The sequence below is a fragment of the Delphinapterus leucas genome, chromosome 4, assembly GCF_059928025.1.
Source record: "Delphinapterus leucas isolate spDelLeu-1000000601 "Yukka" chromosome 4, BTC_Dleu_Yukka2, whole genome shotgun sequence".
Classification (NCBI taxonomy): Eukaryota; Metazoa; Chordata; class Mammalia; order Artiodactyla; family Monodontidae; genus Delphinapterus; species Delphinapterus leucas.
In genome coordinates, this window is record NC_143132.1 from 45,921,438 (window position 1) to 45,939,596 (window position 18,159).

Consider the following 18,159-nt stretch of genomic DNA (forward strand, 5'->3'; position numbering starts at 1 on the left):
TTATGTTGTCAATATAACCAGGTTTGTTGATGTGGCGCCCAGGCTGTAAAATGTCATTGGGGAGGCTTGTCCTGGACACCTTAAGGAAAATCTCTTCTAGGATGTTGAAGCCTTGATTTAATATATGTATATTCTAGATTTGTATCTGGAAAATGGCAGATCTATATCTGTAACAAGATAGATATAGACATCTGTGTGTGCATGTGCACGTATATGTATACATATGTGTATATATACACGTATATATGTAAAATAAGGGTTTAAGGGAGCTCAAAAGAGATAACAAGTGCAAGTGTTTTGAAAAGTGTTCTGTTAATAAAATGAGGGATGGTGGGAGTCATGAAGAGTAAATCCACCCTGCTCCCGTTTTCTTAAGAACCATGAGAAAGTAATGAAGGTGACAGGTGTTCTCAGGTTGCACATGTTTACTCTCAAGGAGGAATTGAGAACACGAATATGGGTTAGAAATTATTTTATAATAAAAATTTCTGGTAAAAAGCCTTTATCTTTTAAAATTTCAAATGAAATTTGACCCAGCTGTGTTAGCAGTTTTTAAATCCTTCAAACATGACGAGTTGTAAGTGCAAGAGAATTTTTTTTTAAATGTATTTTCTTTCTCTCCTCATAGATGCTTTGTTTTGTTTGGACACTGTTTTGCTTGTTCATGTAAAATGAATGGTTATACTAGAAATCTTAGATAATATTTATAATAATAATCATAATGAGAAATTTGATAGTGTTTGAGATGTATAGAAGCTGCTAACTTTTTTCCATAGGTCTAAGACTTGAGTTACAAACAATGAAATATAGTAGGCAGAAAGGAAGAGTCTTTGTTTTTTGTTTTTTTTAAAAAAATATTTATTTATTTACTTGGCTGTGTCAGGTCTGTAGGTACAGCACGCGGGATCTTTAGCTGCGGCATGTGGGAATCTTTTAGTTGGGGCATGCAGGATCTAGTTCCCTGACCAGGGATTGAACCGCGGCCCCCTGCATTGGGAGTGCAGTTTTAGCCACTGGACCACCAAGGAAGTCCCTCTTGTTTTGTTTTTTTAATGCATTCTGTATTTTCCATTTAAAAATATACCTATTATAAAGTTTTGAAAAAAATATAGGGTAAAATTGTTCAACATCTGGACCCAAAGATAACCAGTCTTGGTATTTTCTTTTTTTTCTTCTAGTCTTTTTTTGATGAAAGTTGGGGTGTTTTTGAGAACTTGTAATCTTACCAAGTTTTTAAGTTTTAGTTTTTGTCCTACTGTTTCATCCTTACATTTATATCTGACAGTGATTAAGAGTTTAGAGTAGACAAATAGACAGATTTGGACTCAAATTCAATCTCTGCCACTCAGTAGCTGTGTTCTATCAGACAAGTTACTCAATTTTGTTAGCTGTAAAATGGGAGTGATAGTAATATAATCACATTGGAAATAAGGCATGTAAAGCTCCTGGCCGCTAGTAAGTGTATGATATAATTTTTAACTGTTAGCTTGTTAAAAACTCTGCTTAATTGTATTTATTCCATCAAGCAGTGGATGCATAAAGGTTTATGTTTGTAAATCTTTTGGGCATTTACACTTTTTACAGCTTTTCGCTATGATAAGTAATTCATCTTTGCATATAAATTGGCTATCATTTAGTTTTAGGAAACAAGAGAAAAGGAATTTCAGACTCAAAGAATGTAAACCATTTCAGTCTTTTAAATATATACCTAAATTATTTTCTAAAGTAGCTGTAAAATTTATATTTCCACCAGGAACGTTCCCTGGTAAAACTGGGTTTTTAGACCTTTCTTAACTTAAAAAGTGAAATTGTATCTGTTTTAATTTGAATTTCTTCATTTTTATGAGTGAAATTATACATTTGTTTGTTTTTAACATTAATCTTTTTTGTGAATTATGTGTGCCTTTTGCTGATTGTCAAGTTGGGTCTTAGAATCTTTCTGTTATTTTTGTTTTAAATATGCCGTCTGACTATACGGAGATGTCCTCTGATTTTAATTTTTAAAGAACAATTTTTTTGTCAAGCGGATTTTATTTTTCCTGTTACATTTAAGCTCATAAAATCCTCTCCCACAATGCCCATAGTACATTGTGTGTTTACTTCTGGGTTCATATGGCTTTTGCTTTTTAGGCACAAGTGAGACTTTAGTTTCCTTTACAATTAGTGTTATATGTGACAGTCTGTAAGTCCTGGCAATTTACTAACTGTTGACTAATTTCCAATTTCATAAAAATGTGTTTTCCTGATTAAAGTAAATTCAGACTTATTTTTTTTCTTTAAAGTATATAGGAGTAGTGACTATTAAAATTGTTTTCCGTGCCATTTAAAATTCTTCCTGGATTTATTTGTGTGAAAATTATCCCACAAGTATGTGAAAATTTGCTAAAATACAGCAAGCCATAAAACAAAATACCATTGTTCTCCTAAACTTTCCTCTTCCTCCTTTTAGAATTTCATAGAATCTTCTATCACACTGTTTGAATCTGATCTAGAAAGTGGGAAGTTTATTGACATTACAAATCAGGAAATTTCTGACTTAGAAGAAATGGGTTTTGGCAGTGAAACAAGATCCATTCACGTTAAAAGTGGCGTGTAAGTTGTCTCCTATTCTGAGAACCTAGAGCTTCTTTGGTGTTTAAAATTATTGGTTGCTCGATTCTGTGTCACCTCAGTTCTTTTTACTTTTTATCCTGCTAGATGGGTTGCCTACCAGCAGAAGTTCTTCTGTGGAGAACAATACATTTTAGAGAAAGGGAAATACAAATGCTTTTTTGACTGGGGAGGATCAAATAATATAATCATGTCAATACGACCTATCCAACTGGTGAGTTAAATGTGAACATAACCAATGCCAGTGACATGTAATGGCATACAATTGAACACATGGAACAGGCTTTTATAAAGTGGAGCTGTTGGATTATTTTGTATGTATCTATAGAGAAAATGAAACAGCATATGGATTTCTGCAGATTCCATAGAGAGCTAGTAGATGGCATTAGCACCTCGATGATTAGGTACTTTGTAATTTGATCAGTTCATTCAGTAGCATTTATTTAGTGCCTTTGCTGTGTCAGACAGGACTGATCACTGGAGATGAAAGATGAATAAGACTGCCCTGTCTCAGTCTCTTAGAGAAGACAGGCATATGCACAATTGCTTATGGTATGACTAGTGAGGAAATGAAGTGTGTAGGCAGTGCTGAGGGACCAGGGGAAGGGAGAATGGAGAGCCTGGGGAGCTGGGGACCATGCCTCTCCTCAAGAAGAGGATGCATTGAGTCATGTCTTAGAGGATAAAAGCAATTTTTCCAGGAAGGGAAGTGGGGCAGAAAAGGCAGTTCACCAAGAGGGAATCATCTCCTCATGTGCAAAATTACAAAGTTATGAAAGAGTGTGGCCAGTGTGGTTGATAACAAACACTGCAGAACAATAGGGTGCCCAGGAGATAGTGACGGGAAAGAGAATGTTGGCAAGTTCAGACCCTATCTTTCTAATGGACTACTGGGGCACATTTTTCTTCTAGCTATAATATTACTCAAAATGAATTAGTAATAAACATTAAAATTATTATAAGCTAATTTAGTAGGTTATTTGAGGGTCCTAACCAGTTCAAGGAATCTAGTAAATTGGTCAGACCATATATTTTTTCATTTTTCAAAGGAGATTTTCAGCACTTTCAAAGACAACTGTGATTATACAATTATAATTTTTAAAATGTTTTAATATATGTTTCAGGAACCACTTGGGATAAATGAGCCTCCACATTTGGTATGTTTAAAAATATTCTTAACTTATAATTGTTAAATTGTGTACTAAAAATGTATGCCCTTTCTCTCAAGTCTGGCCCTTTCTCTCAAGTCTGGCCCTTTCCCTCAGATAACTTTTATGGATCTGTATGGCAGGGCAGTTTCTGTTGTCCTAGGAACCTGTGAGCACAAGAGTGCCCATCTTTGTTACTGATCATATTGGCCTGGATTTGTCACGGTTCCTTTCTTTTTCTCCTACTAGAGCTTCAGCACTGACCACTTTGGGTTCGTCTTGAACCTCTGCCACTCCTTCCTTCCTGTTGCCCATCCCTTCTTCAGTGTCACATTCGTATTCAGCACAGTACGTTACGCTGACTGGAGGAACAGACTTACCAGGGAGAAATGGCATGCTTATTATGTAAATGCGATTCTAATACCTAAATCACATATGCCTTAAAAGCACAGATAAAACTGCAACCCCGCTCCTTTATTTCTAGTGTGTTAATGGTTTGAAGGATTGGGTAATACTCTGGAGCCTAATGTTTGCTTATTATCCATTGAGGGCTAGAAATTGTGCTTATTTAATGCTTCTGATAACTCTGTGAGGTCAGGATTTATTCCCATTTATTAATGAGAAAGCAAAGATTTAGAATTTAAGTAAGCGTCATTTCACACAGCTAGAAGTAGCAAAAAGAGGCATTTTTTTCAGTATCTAATTCCAAGATTTTACGTCAAAGAAAGACATATCATGATATGAGCGGTACAACCATAAAAGAAAGGGGATGAGTTACAGTGCTTCCTCTGTCTCATTTTAAATAACCAATTTAGAAAAATTTCTTCAGAAAACCAAATACATGATTAATTTTAAATATTTGACATTTGCTAGTTTTACATAAGGCTGAATCTGTTTCTCTGAGTGTGTATGTTTTTCGTGTTCATGTCAGTGTTTATATATTTCAAATCAGCTTAGTTTAACTGTGATTCTGTTCACAGTGCTTCCAGGTTTTATTATTTTCCGATTAGCTCAGGCCTATTGGGAACATTTCCTCTCTGAATATAACTCAGTTGCTGTTCTGGAGACACTTCCTGCCAGATCTTTACTTTGAATCTTAGAAAACTCCGACTGTGGACTTTCAAAGCACTTTTTCACATGCATCAGCACAACCTGAGTAGATAAAGAGGTAAACCAGGATAATTCCAAACTGCACATTCTCTGAGTTTTAAGTGCAGATAAAAAAATCACATTCTTTTAAGCTCTGTTTCTCCCCCTCCTACATCCCTGTTCTTTCTTATGAACTTCCTTGTTTGGGGCAGATTGCTCAGAGGATTTACAGCCCAACTTGAAGAGAAAGTAAGCAGCAGCAAGCACCCAGTGAAATTGGCCCTGTTTATTTTTCTCAGTATAGCTCAGCCATTGCCTTGTGAAATAAAGGTCTCTGACTAGTGTATGACAGCTGGATATTTGGTAACATGCAGACAAAGCCTCCTTAGTTTACCCAGTATCGAAGCCCTTATTATTTCCACTGGACCAAATATTCAGAAAGTTTTGCTTGTTTTCATTTACCCAAATAAAAACAAACAGATCTTGGCTGATAGTCTGGTTCCATTCAGTAACTAGAAGGTATTTTCTCCTTCGCAAGTAGTTGTGATAGGTTGACAATGCAGAAGCTGTGTTCATTTGGGGTAGTTAATTTCCCTATCTAAGGTATAAGGAGGAAGTTACATCTCAAGTTCAAGTCAGAGAGGGAATTCTTGTCTGCTGGTGATTTGAAAGGAAACCTCAAGCCACTTAAGGGAAAAGCCAGAAGATATATGTGTGTAGAAATTAATATATAGCACGAGAGTTATGCTAATAAAAATATTATTGCTGATGTGTAAGCATATTATGATGATATATGTCTTTTTTGGGACACAGAACACCACCTTTTACTGAGAAGATTATTTTTTCCCGTGGCTGAAGATCGATCACCAAGTCTGATTGCCAACTCACAATATTTGATACAATGACAGGACCATTATAGAGTTCTTCATAGCACCTGGCATTTTATTTTTGTTTTTATTTTTTCCCAAACAAAACAAAAAACAAACAGAATGTGGATTATGTTCAGAATGTCCTCATCTCTCTCTTTTAGCAAGTCCTGAGTATCCGAAATCTCACTAGATTAAATCTTCCAGAAGTGAGTTTCGTTTCCAGAGAGGCTGTAGTCAGGCATCCATTCTCTAGAAATTCTAACCAGTTCCCCACTTTGACCCAACCAAGGACCTTTCTTTCCTGGAATCTTTTAAAAGTCCATTTGCAAATATAATTAGAAGTTTGGATTTCTTTAAGTACTGAGCCCTCTGTTCCCTTTTATACATGATTCTAGCTGAGAAAAAGCAACTGAATATTTTCTTCTATTGGATAATTTGGCCAAATTGAATTTTAGAGCGATCACAGGATCTTTAACAGTGGTGGTTACTGTTATCATGTATGGAGGAGAAGTAAACAATAGTTTTAGTCAAATATCAGTAAGACTCAAGAGCAGTAGAGGAAAACATTTTTTTGGTACTACGACCAGATCATTTTTATAGAATCCAGAGACCAGAAATAGGAAGTGGTACTTATCTAAGTAAAGAAAGCCTTCTATGAGTAAACAGGGAAGTAAGATTATTATTGAATATGTAGTGAATGTGAAAACTACATAGCACTGCATTATGAGACAATGTGAGGTAATGGAAGAGTGGAAACAAAACTGTTCTTTGTTTAACAATAAGTACATTTATTTGAAGGAAGTCCAAAGGGCTGCAGAAAGTCTTGTTTAGACAGGATAGAATGTTTCTCAGAGAAATTATTTTAGCATTGGAATAAATAAAATTATGTTCAAAAATTATTCTGATATTGTGGAATAAATTGAGAAAGCACAACTGTTGTTCAGTAATTAAGTTCTTGAGGTTTTAGTTTGTCATATTGAAGAACTATTACATCTATTTCTATATATCATAAATGAAAAGTACATAGTAAACAAAGGATCTCTACAAAATTTTCATCATAAAGAGGTGATAATATCTGCTTCAAAGGGTAGTTCTAAAGAAAATAAAAGATAGATATGTGAAAAGGCACCTTGGAAACCAGTGATACACTGTTGTTGTTTTTTTCTTCTTCCATACAGTTCCATTTGGTGCTGGTAGGGATTAAGCCATGCTCACATGGCACGGAGTAATGGGAATAGTTCGAAATAAACTCATTTCTTGTTCAACTGACTATTCATCTGTGTTCTAAGCCACCTATCCGAGTTGTTAATTTATTCTCCATTAATCTGGAAAGGAAACCAAAGTAGTGAGTCATCCAGCTAGCTTTTCGCAGGACTTATTCTCACCAAGGCACTGCCACTTAATTTCACCAAGGGTAGAAACCACAGATTAATTATTATAATTAGAAAGTGCAGAGTTGGTTTCGGGTGGTCCATCCTCAGAACATTATTATGAGAATTATTCTGTTCTGAGGCATTTGTAAGGTACTCAGAATGAAGGGTTACTTTTCTGGGGTTGGACAAATCCTGAGTGAACTGTGTATCAATACCATATCTCATTTGGGGGGTAAAAATAAACTCAGGTCAGTATTAAGTCCTTTTTTTAAAATTTGGGTATTTTAAATCATCAAATCAAAACAGTACTTCATGGCAGAGTGAGTGTGTGTATGTGTGTGAATTGTAATGCTTCTGGGTGTGACAACTGAGACTAAAAAGTAGAGGTGGCTGTTACATACATCAACTGCAGTATGATTAGCTTGCATCGTCAGTTGTCCAGGATTTGACATTTCACGACTTCATGGTGAAATACTGAAGTGTAAATCTTAGGCTCAGCAATATGAATATAATTAATTCAACATCTGGGAATACACGTAGTGAATCAGACAACCGTGATCTCTGTTCTCATGTGCCTTTTCTGATTCTTACTGTGAATAAAGGTAATATTTGCCTGTAGGAGAAATTACTCCACATTTTTGGGACTTAACTGTGATTTACTTTTTAGCCTCATGTTTTATAAACCTTTAAGTTAAAAAAAACATAGTCAGAAAAACCACTAACTAAAATATATGCTCTTATCAAGGAATCCAGGGCAGTTTGCCTGGACATGTAGAATTGTTCTTATACAGGGAATCAGTCGTTCCAGAGGTTTGTATTGTTTTGGACTTGCGTTTTCTTTCTATCCCCTGTATCCACCAAAGGACCATGGTGTAGGAACTTGATGGATCACGCTTCCTTAAGGCAGGGAGTCCCTTGGTGTTTTAATGCTCCAAATACAGCCTCGTTTCACATTAGGAAATCGTATTGTGCAAGCCCCGGTTGGTCGGGGGTAATGGGTTCTCTCGGCTTTCTGGTTTTGGCTTCGCTTTGATACCAGACCTAGCAAGGTCAGAGCAGAATGAGATAGCTAAGAAACAATTCCTCAGAACTCAGAGACCACCCGTCTCTAAGAGGACCCTTGGGACAATGAAGCTGAACATCAGCTGCTCAAAGAAGCCTTGTTCTCCACGACAGCCGAGGCAGGAGAGAGGGCGGTGCTGTAGATGATCATGATGCACTCTTAGCTACGATGCAGGCCTCTTGGTGCCGGGTGGATCTGTGGGCCATGTTATTTCAGGGCTCCACTGTATTATGAAATATTTATAGGCCTCATTCATTTTTTCTTACTTATTGGAGATCCAAGGCCACTAGTGTTGCAGATTATTATATCTCTGGTCTAAAGGGAATTATAGTTGAGACTTCATGAATTTTCCTTGACAAAAAGGACTAAAGCAGAAATGTAGTTATATAAAGCTGTAAGCTGTGCATTTAAGGTAGTCTTCAGTAAACTGGAACCTGTAAGCTGAAATATATGGCACAGACATCTTTCTTCACCATAAATCTTCCACTAATCCCATCATTATTGTCTTCTCTGCCATCAGCTCCTATGGTCTCACAGTCACCCTCATGCTCTCTTATGGGCATGCGCTTGTGCTTTCTCCGTCTCCCTTTTATTAACTGTGGATCAAGAAGGCTTGGGGAGAGAAAAGGCATAGCCACCACACCTCATACCACTCCAAACCACCTTCGTGTTTAGCACTAAATTGCTTCTTATTTTACACATGTAGTCTCACCACAGGGGATAATAATTGCTTGATACAATGGGCAAGGACCACATTTTAGTAGAGGAGGGACTCTGATTTACTCTTATAGGTAGAATTATTTTCCAGGCCTCTGTGCCCAGCATCTGATGCAAGAGATGGATGGAATGATAAATAAATCTTGACACTGCTGGCAAATACATAAGTGTAAAAAATTGAGTTTAAGGAGAATGTCATCCTTAACATGGATTCCTTGTTAATAAATAAAACACGAGTCTAGTATTTTGCTGAATTTTTATAAGTACATGAAATGAAAGGTTTTCATTTGCTTTGTGATGATGTCAAGCAACTGTTTTCTGTTTAATTGTTGTTGCTCTTATAGCTCAAAGCATTCAGTAAACCAGGGTTCCAAGGTGAATGTATAGATTTTACCAAAGAAATTTCGGATTTGACTTCACCATTCACGCCATGTTCTTTTAAAGTTCTTCGGGGTTGGTAAGTATGCTTATGAAATGATTTCTGCTGTTGTTTACATAACTAAATTTCTTTTAAATTTACAGAGATTTAGCTTTATTTTTTGCGTATACAGTGAAATAAACATATTTAATCATTAGTCAACTGCTAATTTGCCTATATGATCTTTGCCCAGCTTGTATTACAAGCTACTGTGAAATAGAATGCTGACTAGCCAACATTGGGAGCATTTTTGGTGGGTTTTTTTTTTCTCATCGTTATCTTAGATTATTTCCTAAATGTTTTGAATGTTTATATTGTGTGTTTACTGTGTAGTATAATAGAATGCTATAAAAATTAGCATTTTTGTCCAGATAAGACATATTACTCCTAAATTTTAAAAAAAAATAAAAAACTTTTTGTTTGTTTAAAGTATTCATTGTCCCCATTTCACAGATGAGGATCCCTGATTCAGAGTTAGTTTCCCAAGGTCACACACCAAATGTCAGACCCAGGATTGTTGGGCCGTTTTTTTTTTTTTTCTGTATTCTTCCAACTGTGGCAACGTACTGGACCTTTCTCACATGTATATGAGACTGTATGTGATTCTCAACTTATATTCTAACATATATTCATTTTTTTAAACATCTTTATTGGAGTATAATTGCTTTACAATGGTGTGCTAGTTTCCGCTTTATAACAAAGTGAATCAGTTATACATATACACATGTTCCCGTATCTCCTCCCTCTTGCGTCTCCCTCCCTCCCACCCTCCCTATTCCACCCCTCTAGGACATATATTCTATGTATCATTTTTTATTGTGGTACAATATGTATAACATGAAATTTATCATTTTAGCCACTTTTAAGTGTGTGTATCTTTACAGTGGCATCTCTGTATATCAAGTATCTACCTAATAACTCATCAAAGTCTCTCTTCTCCCTTCAAAATATCTTGGATTCATCCGTTCTCCTCTGTTTCTCTTGAACTGGTAGAGGGGTCCTATCTTCCACTTGAGGGATTTCAGTCCCCTAATGAGCCACACTCCAGTGTCATCTTTTCGTTTTTTAATTAATTAATTAATTTTTTGGCTGCATTGGGTCTTCGTTGCTATGTGCGGGCTTTCTCTAGTTGTGGCAAGCGGGGGCTACTCTTCGTTGTGGTGCGCGGGCTTCTCATTGGAGTGGCTTCTCCTGTTGTGGAGCACAGGCTCTAGGCACGCAGGCTTCAGTAGTTGTGGCACACGGACTTCAGTAGTTGTGCTCTTGGGCTCTAGAGCACAGGCTCAGTAGTTGTGGCGCACGGACTTAGTTGCTCCGCGGCACGTGGGATCTTCCTGGACCAGGGCTCGAACCCTTGTCCCCTGAATTGGCAGGCAGATTCTTAACCACTGCGCCACCAGGGAAGTGCCCCAGTGTCATCTTATTTCCAGTGTTTACCACAAACCAATCATAGCCCAGTTATTTGTCCCAAAGTCCAGCTTAATATTTTACTACTCTTCTTTAAATCCCACTCATTCTCTAATACCAGTCAGATCAAGTTCAAACTCTTCCTTTTCCAGGATTTACCATCAATGAATCTCATTTTCTATATCCATACTCCATTTTATCCTTGTACTATCCTCCTTTCCTCCTGTCTTTGGGCATTTCCTCAGCTATGTGTTTTCCTCCTTACCATCTGTACCAGGGGTCAGCAGACATTTTCTGCAAAGGGCCAGGTAGTAGATATTTTCAGTTTTGTGGGCCATACAGGCTTTGTCCCAGCTACTCAGCACTGCCACTGTAGCACCAAAGCAGCCATAGGCAGTACATAAACGAATGAGCATCGCTGTGTTCCAGTGAAACTCTGTTCATGAATGTTGAGATTTGAATTGTATATAATATTTGCATATCACAAAATCTTCTTTTAATTTTTTAAAACCATTTAAAAATGCAAAAATCAGTCTTAGCTTGTGAGCTGTTGGAAAACTGGCTATGAGGTGGATTTGGCCTACATGCTGTAGTTTGCTAACCCCGGCTCTGTATCAAACGTGGTAGGTTTCAGGTAAATCTAGCAGATGTTATTTGGTTGGCCTACACACTGTTTAAAAAGTTTTTTGGGGGCTTCCCTGGTGGCGCAGTGGTTGAGAGTCTGCTTGCCGATGCAGGGGACGCAGGTTCGTGACCCGGTCCGGGAAGATCCCACGTGCTGCGGAGCGGCGGGGCCCGTGAGCCATGGCCGCTGAGCCTGCACGTCCGGAGCCTGTGCTCCGCAACGGGAGAGGCCACAACAGTGAGAGGCTCGCGTACCGCAAAAAAAAAAAAAAAAGAAGTTCTTTGTATCAATACTTAAGTTTAGAATATTTTTCAGAAGAACCTGTTTTTCACCTTCCCTTTAAAAATCAGAAGATTTGGAAACTCTGGGGAAACATTCACCTTTGGTGATAATTAGCTGGTGTCGGGTAGAGGCATATGTGCTCCCCAGTGTACCATAGGATATATTGCCAATTTTTTTTTTTTTTTTTTTTTTTTTTGCGGTACTCGGGCCTCTCACTGTCGTGGCCTCTCCCGTTGCGGAGCGCAGGCTCCCAACGCGCAGGCCCAGCGGCCACGGCCACGGCCCACGGGCCCAGCCGCTCCGCGGCATGCGGGATCCTCCCGGACCGGGGCACAAACCCGCGTCCCCCACATCGACAGGCGGACTCTCAACCACTGCGCCACCAGAGAAGCCCTGCCCATTTTTTTTTCATCTGGTACACTACTCATTTATATTACGTGCCTGACCTCCTGCAGGTACGTAAGTTCGTGAACCCTGCTTAATACTAACCTGCATATATGTTTTTAAGATTCAGTCCATCCTCATTCCCTCTGTTAACCTTCTTGATTAACCCTAAATAAAACAGTCTTTTCCCTTTCTGATTTTCTATAACTCTTACTACTTTGAACCTCTCTGTATCTGTTACTGTTCTTATACTTTTCCAAGAAGGATATGAAACTTTTACAATGTGAAAACACATAAAGTAGGACACGGTTAGTTAAATAGATTATCTGCAACTTAGTGAGAAATATGTATATCAAGGGCCTGAATTAGTCTTGTTCCTAGTATTTGAGTTTTCTTCTCTAAGAAAAAAGAAAGTATTTTGCAAGATATAGTTTAAATTTTCTGATAAAAGGAAGCACTGAAGTTTTTTTTGAAGGGGGATGTTTTTGTCCTAGACACTGAAGTCTAGGACAAATTAGTCATATGTGTTGCTTCATGTAGGAAATGTATATGTTATTTACTTATAAATAAATATATATATAATTTATACATATTTTTCAGTATAATGTGTGTGTGTGTATATATATATATATATAATTTATATACACAGTTGTCCCTTGATATCTGTGAGGGATTGTTTCCAGGAGTCCCCACATATACCAAAATCCGTGGATGCTCAAGTCCCTTATATAAAGTGGCTGACGACAGTCGGGCCTCTGTATCTGCAGGTAGGAAACCTGTAGATACAGAGGGCCAAATACATACAAAATGTACATTTTATTTACATATTTTATTTAGATTTATGTGTAATTTATTAAGCTGTAGTTTTAATAAAAGAATACAGGAACCATGGTGATTGTTTAAGTACCAGGGATGCTTCAGAGATGAGGATTTGAGCCCAGTTCACCACTATGTAATCTCAAGCAAATTGGACCATCTCTCTGAACCTCAGTTTCCTCCTGTGTAAATGTGGGCTAATAACAGTACTTACCTCAAAGAATTCTTATAAGGACTAAATAAATAATGCACATAAGGGCTTAGCTGCATGCCCACCACATTGAAAAACCTTTCGGAAATATTGGCTATAATATGCTTATTACGTAGGAGACATGGCAGTAAATTTTGTCACAGAGCATTTCTGTGGTTATCTAAAGTTAACCTCGTATAGCTAGAGCACGGTTCTGGTGATCTTAAAATATAGAGCTAGAACTTAAACACACCAAAGCTAAAGTAGTAACAGTCAATTAATTTCTCCCTTGTGCCCCTTCTTTCCAAAATGGCATGTCTTAGCCAAGCTTTTGATGAGTGCTATATTGAAGATAATTTGCTATGGAAGATTCTAAAGGGTTCATTTCTTTTTAAAAATCTCCGCTTGCTATCAGCTATGCAAGTGACAGGTTTTAAATACTGTTGTGTGATTTTTGGAGTCTAGCTTCTAACTCAACCTAGACTGAAAGCAAACTCATCATTAAGGATACAAATTTTTGTTTTTCTCAAAAAGAATTTCTAATCTATTAAAGTACTTAATAATTACTATAATTTGATCCCAGGTTTTTATACTTGAAAGCACTGAATGAAGTTAATGTCTTTAGCTTACAGCAGATGCTTTATTTCAAATTTATTTAATAGTTGGGGGAATCTTGGGCAAATCACCTAACTTTTCTACCTCACTTGTTTCTACCTTATAAAGTAATGAGTACATGGTGAAATAATGCATGCAGGGTACCTAGTCTGGCACACGGTAAGCAGTCAATAGGTGATAGTAGTAGCTTTTTTTTTTTTTTTCCCAAACCGACTCTGGGTATTCGCTGCTGACCAGCACCAGGAGTTTTATGTCCTACTCCTACCCTGGCTCCCACTGCATGATGATGAGTCAAACTGCCAACTGATGCACTTTGACTGAATGTTTCACTGCTTGTTTGTTCAGCTGGCTCCTGTATTACCAAGAGGACATTTCTAATCATCAGTGTGTGTTAGAAGAAGGGCTGTATGCTGACCTTACTTCCTGTGGCTGCCCAACATCTAGAGTCAAATCCCTCAAGCCCATTGACTATGTAAGTACTTCACTGATGCATATTTATAAGACTTTTTCTTGTCCAGTTTAATTACTGTGAATGATAACATGAAGTTGGAAGAAATAATACAGGGAAAATATAAAAATTTAAGTAACTTGCTTGAAGATTGTAAAATTGAGATTCACTCATGAAATCCAACTAATGAAAGATTGATTTTTTTTTTTTTTTTTTGCTGCACCGCACAGCTTGTGGGATCTTAGTTCCCCGACCAGGGATTGAACCCTGGCCCTCGGCAGTGAAAGCATTGAGTCATAACCACTGGACCACCAGGGAATTCCCAAGATTGATATTTTTCTTCTTTCTTTGTTTTTTTTTCAGAATGCAAAATTTAGGAAGTAATATAGCCCTGAGCTTAAATGAATACTTTAACAACGTTGGGTGACATTGACTAAGTTACTTAGTTTCCTCATCTATAAAAGATAGTAGTACTTTGTAAGGCCACTGGGATATTAAATGCGATGGTGCTTGTAAAATGCCTAGCACATGGTGAGCGCTCAATAAGTATTAGCTGTTAGTATCGTGACTGTAATTGGTAGAGCTGCTTAATAAAAATAATAACCTGATCATTTTATTATTCTGCTAGATAAGTCACATGACAGCTTGTCTGCTACTTAGGTTTGCAATGTTACTTTAAGTCACGGAACACCATTGGTATTGATTTCAAACCTTGTTTTGGGGGAACTAGGGCTTTCCTGCCTAGATTGTGCAGAGTTACCTGGGTCACCTTGGAGGCTTACATTTATAGAGTAAGTAATTTCTCCTTTCTATCATATTTACTCAGAATTTTAAGTGTGAGAAAAACAGGATAGCTATTCTGGGACATTCATTCCGGGTCCCTAGTTAGTAGTGTCTTTGCAGAGGAAGTAGTAAGGATCTGGAATATTTTTAAGATGTCTAGTTATGATGATTCCCTAGGAGCATTTGGTCAAAGCTGAGATTTACACAATGATGACTAGAAGCCCTACATGGTGACAGGAGTGACTCAGTCAGATCTTTCAACCAGAGCTGACTCCAGGAGTGATGATCATACTCAGGATCTTCGATCCCAACCTCAGCAATGTAGTCTTTTTTTTTTTAAGATTTATTATTTATTTATTTATTTTTAAATTTTTGGCTGCATCAGGTCTTAGTTGCGGCAGGCGGGCTCTTTGTTGCGGCACACGGGCTTCTTTCTAGTTGTGGCAAGCAGGCTCCAGAGCTCACAGGCTCTGTGGTTTGCGGCACGTGGGCTCTCTAGTTGAGGCGCGTGAGCTCAGTAGTTGTGGCTCATGGGCTTAGTTGCCCCGCGGCATGTGGGACCTTAGTTCCCTGACTAGGGGTCGAACCCGTGTCCCCTGCATTGTAAGGAGCATTCTTTACCACTGGACCACCAGCAAAGTCCCAGCATTGTAGTCTTATTTCAAGGCATTCCTGGAGAGAGTATTCTTGGTATCAGGGTAAAAATAGGGTCTTGGCTGAGGAACAAGAATAAAAATAGAGCCTTGGTCTCTCTTAGTGGCCTTTAGACACCAACTTGGAAAGACTAAGTGGCTACGATGCTTCCTGTCTATTGGAGGAAAACTGGGTTTAAAAAAAAAAAAAAAAAAGAATGTGTTTTGGTCAGTCTCTCCAAGTATTGATAAGGCTGAAAAAGGCATGGGAAAGTAGTCTGCATTTACTGGGAAGGGAACTTTTTAGCAATTTTTAGTGGTCAAACTAGCAGACCGATCCTTAGGTGCTCCAAATGAATGGTATTACTATTTTTGTTTGAGGAGTTACATTTCTTCCACATTCATGAAGTCAAAAATAAATAGTTAAAATTAGGAGTAAAAATACAGACAGAGAAAAGAAACATCTCTACATAAGTTGAACTATGCAGTTGCATGTCCCTGGTTTGGTCCTGTGGAATCCAGGCAGTGTAGATGAAGGTGCCTCTTGGAAAGGATTTGAGAGCTATAGCCTTTTCACTTCAAGAACTGATTAAAGAGTGTATTCAGTTTATGTAAGGAGAGCATATAAGTTTTCTTAATGCCTTTACCAGGTATGTTTGAATCTCTGAAAGGTTTTTGTTGAAGCCATGTTTAGGCAGTAGGTTTGGTGGTGAAATGGAAGGAATATGAGGTGACGTTGGGCATCCCAGTAAAGATCTGCAAGCTGACCAGGAGGCAGCCTCAACAGGTAACATTTCCTTGGTGAGGTCAACCATGCTTCACCCTTGGTGGCCCTGAAACCCTGAGTTGATCAGACCTAGGAGACTGATAGGTGAATCAGAAGGCCAACCTGGTAATTTTGTAGGAGGTGGATTCTAGTAACTAGAATACTTGAGAATTCTGTCCTGGGCATTTTTCTGCCTCTCTGGAAGAACCTGGGAAATGGAATTAGTCATCAGACATTTTACTATTTGGATAAAATTAGGTAGATGTCTTGAGTAGTTTACCTAGGCTAATATTCCCCACAAAAGAGACTCCACCACCCCACCTCCCCAGTTGTTTGCATTCTCCAAATTCTGTGTCTCCTTTCCTTGGAAAATTCTAGACACACTTTATCTATCCTGCTTCTCTGATTACTTTCACAGCCCCTGTCCCCCTACTGTGTTCCCACTTAGGAACTGATATGCCTTTTTCTATAGATTGGTTAATACTACCGCCTATGCCACAATCCAGTGTGATTCTGGATTCATTGTGGGAAATGTTACATCCATTGAGTTAACTTTACATATATATGAGCTAAATTTTTTTATTTTTGCTTTTATTAGTTAAAACTGCAGAATTATGAGGGTGTTGCTTGTAGTTGGCATTCCCAGACATGCTGTGACTTTTAGTGCTAAAGTGTCATAATGGTATAATATTGAGGAGTCCTAACACTTCATCTTCATACAAGATCAGTATGTGTTGCAAATGACAGTTTGCTCCAGGCTGATTTCTATCTGTGCAGACATATGTTACATTCTAGAGGTCCATGGATGCATAATTTGCAGTCATTTTACAGTGAAAGGAGCTGCGAGCATAGTTTACAGTTCTGCTTTTTACTAGTGTGACCTTGTACAAATCACCTAATTTATTTTGACCTCAGTTAACTCATCTGTAAAGAAACTGTTAGAACAGGTATTTTTACATCTTTGACAGCCTCCACTTCAACAGAATAAGTATCCTGGGCATATTTCTTATTGGACATGAAAAGCAATGTGTCCAGTCTTAGGCCTCACATGGTCTGAGGGAATAAGATGGTATGTTAGCTTTCAATAAAGTTTTGCCAAATAACAGTCCCCAGAACAGTTGGTGAGGGGCTAGAGGTGAGTTGGGAACATTAAGTAAAATGTTTTTTAAGCATTGGTCTAGTAGTGTGTGGGGTAACCTGCTTTTGTTGCATTTCCATGGGAGCAGCAGTCTTCTCATTACTTCTTTAGTGTCTCCATGGTAGCTTGGCATGGAAGTTGGCCTCCTTTGAAGTATAATCCAATCCTGGTAGCTATAAGCAGGCAAAGCAAAAGAAACATTGTAACAAGAGATTGTAGAAAAAGTTCAAATGAAATTTATGACTGTGATGACATAAATGATCTTAAAAGGTAGAATAAGAATTGGCAAGACAATAATTCATTCTGTGCAAGAGTAATGAATAAGGGAGGGGTACAGCTATAAATAGATGACTGTAAATCCAGCCACAGATGAAAGGAAGCAATGACTTTATAAAGTGTAGGGGAGTTTGGTTACTTTTAAATTTTCGGATGAACTCATATATAGCTAATAGCAGTAACTACTGTGTACATTTTGAACAGGAAGGCCAACAAAAACCTACAGTAAACATCATACTTCCAAGTGAGATATCTGAAGCATTTCCTTTTAAATTCAGGCAGAAGACAGTGGTTTCTACTATCACCACTTCTATTCAACATTATTTTGGAGTCCTAGGCACTTTAATAAGATGAAAACCACAAAAGGTATAAAGGAAGAAACAAAATTGTCAAGAATATCCACAGACAAGTTATTAGGATTAATATGAAATCTTTAAAAGTTGCCGATTACAAGATAAATAGCAACTAAAATATAGGATACTTAGAAATAAATCTAACATAATGCAAGTA

General features: G+C 37.8%; 1 protein-coding gene across 4 annotated transcripts in view; it reads left to right on the forward strand.

Moving 5' to 3' along the window:
• The window catches only part of CRYBG3 (crystallin beta-gamma domain containing 3), a 111,837-nt gene that overhangs the window by 66,748 nt on the left and 26,930 nt on the right, over positions 1-18,159 (forward strand). For 3 of the 4 annotated variants that reach the window (XM_022582740.3, XM_089910416.1, XM_089910415.1), the window contains exons 13-17: positions 2,450-2,592; positions 2,698-2,824; positions 3,735-3,767; positions 9,214-9,326; positions 13,952-14,078. In XM_022582740.3, the coding sequence (XP_022438448.3) occupies positions 2,450-2,592; positions 2,698-2,824; positions 3,735-3,767; positions 9,214-9,326; positions 13,952-14,078 (543 nt within the window). The remainder of the gene's footprint in view (positions 1-2,449; positions 2,593-2,697; positions 2,825-3,734; positions 3,768-9,213; positions 9,327-13,951; positions 14,079-18,159) is intronic. The other variant, XM_022582815.3, reaches the window with a different exon arrangement.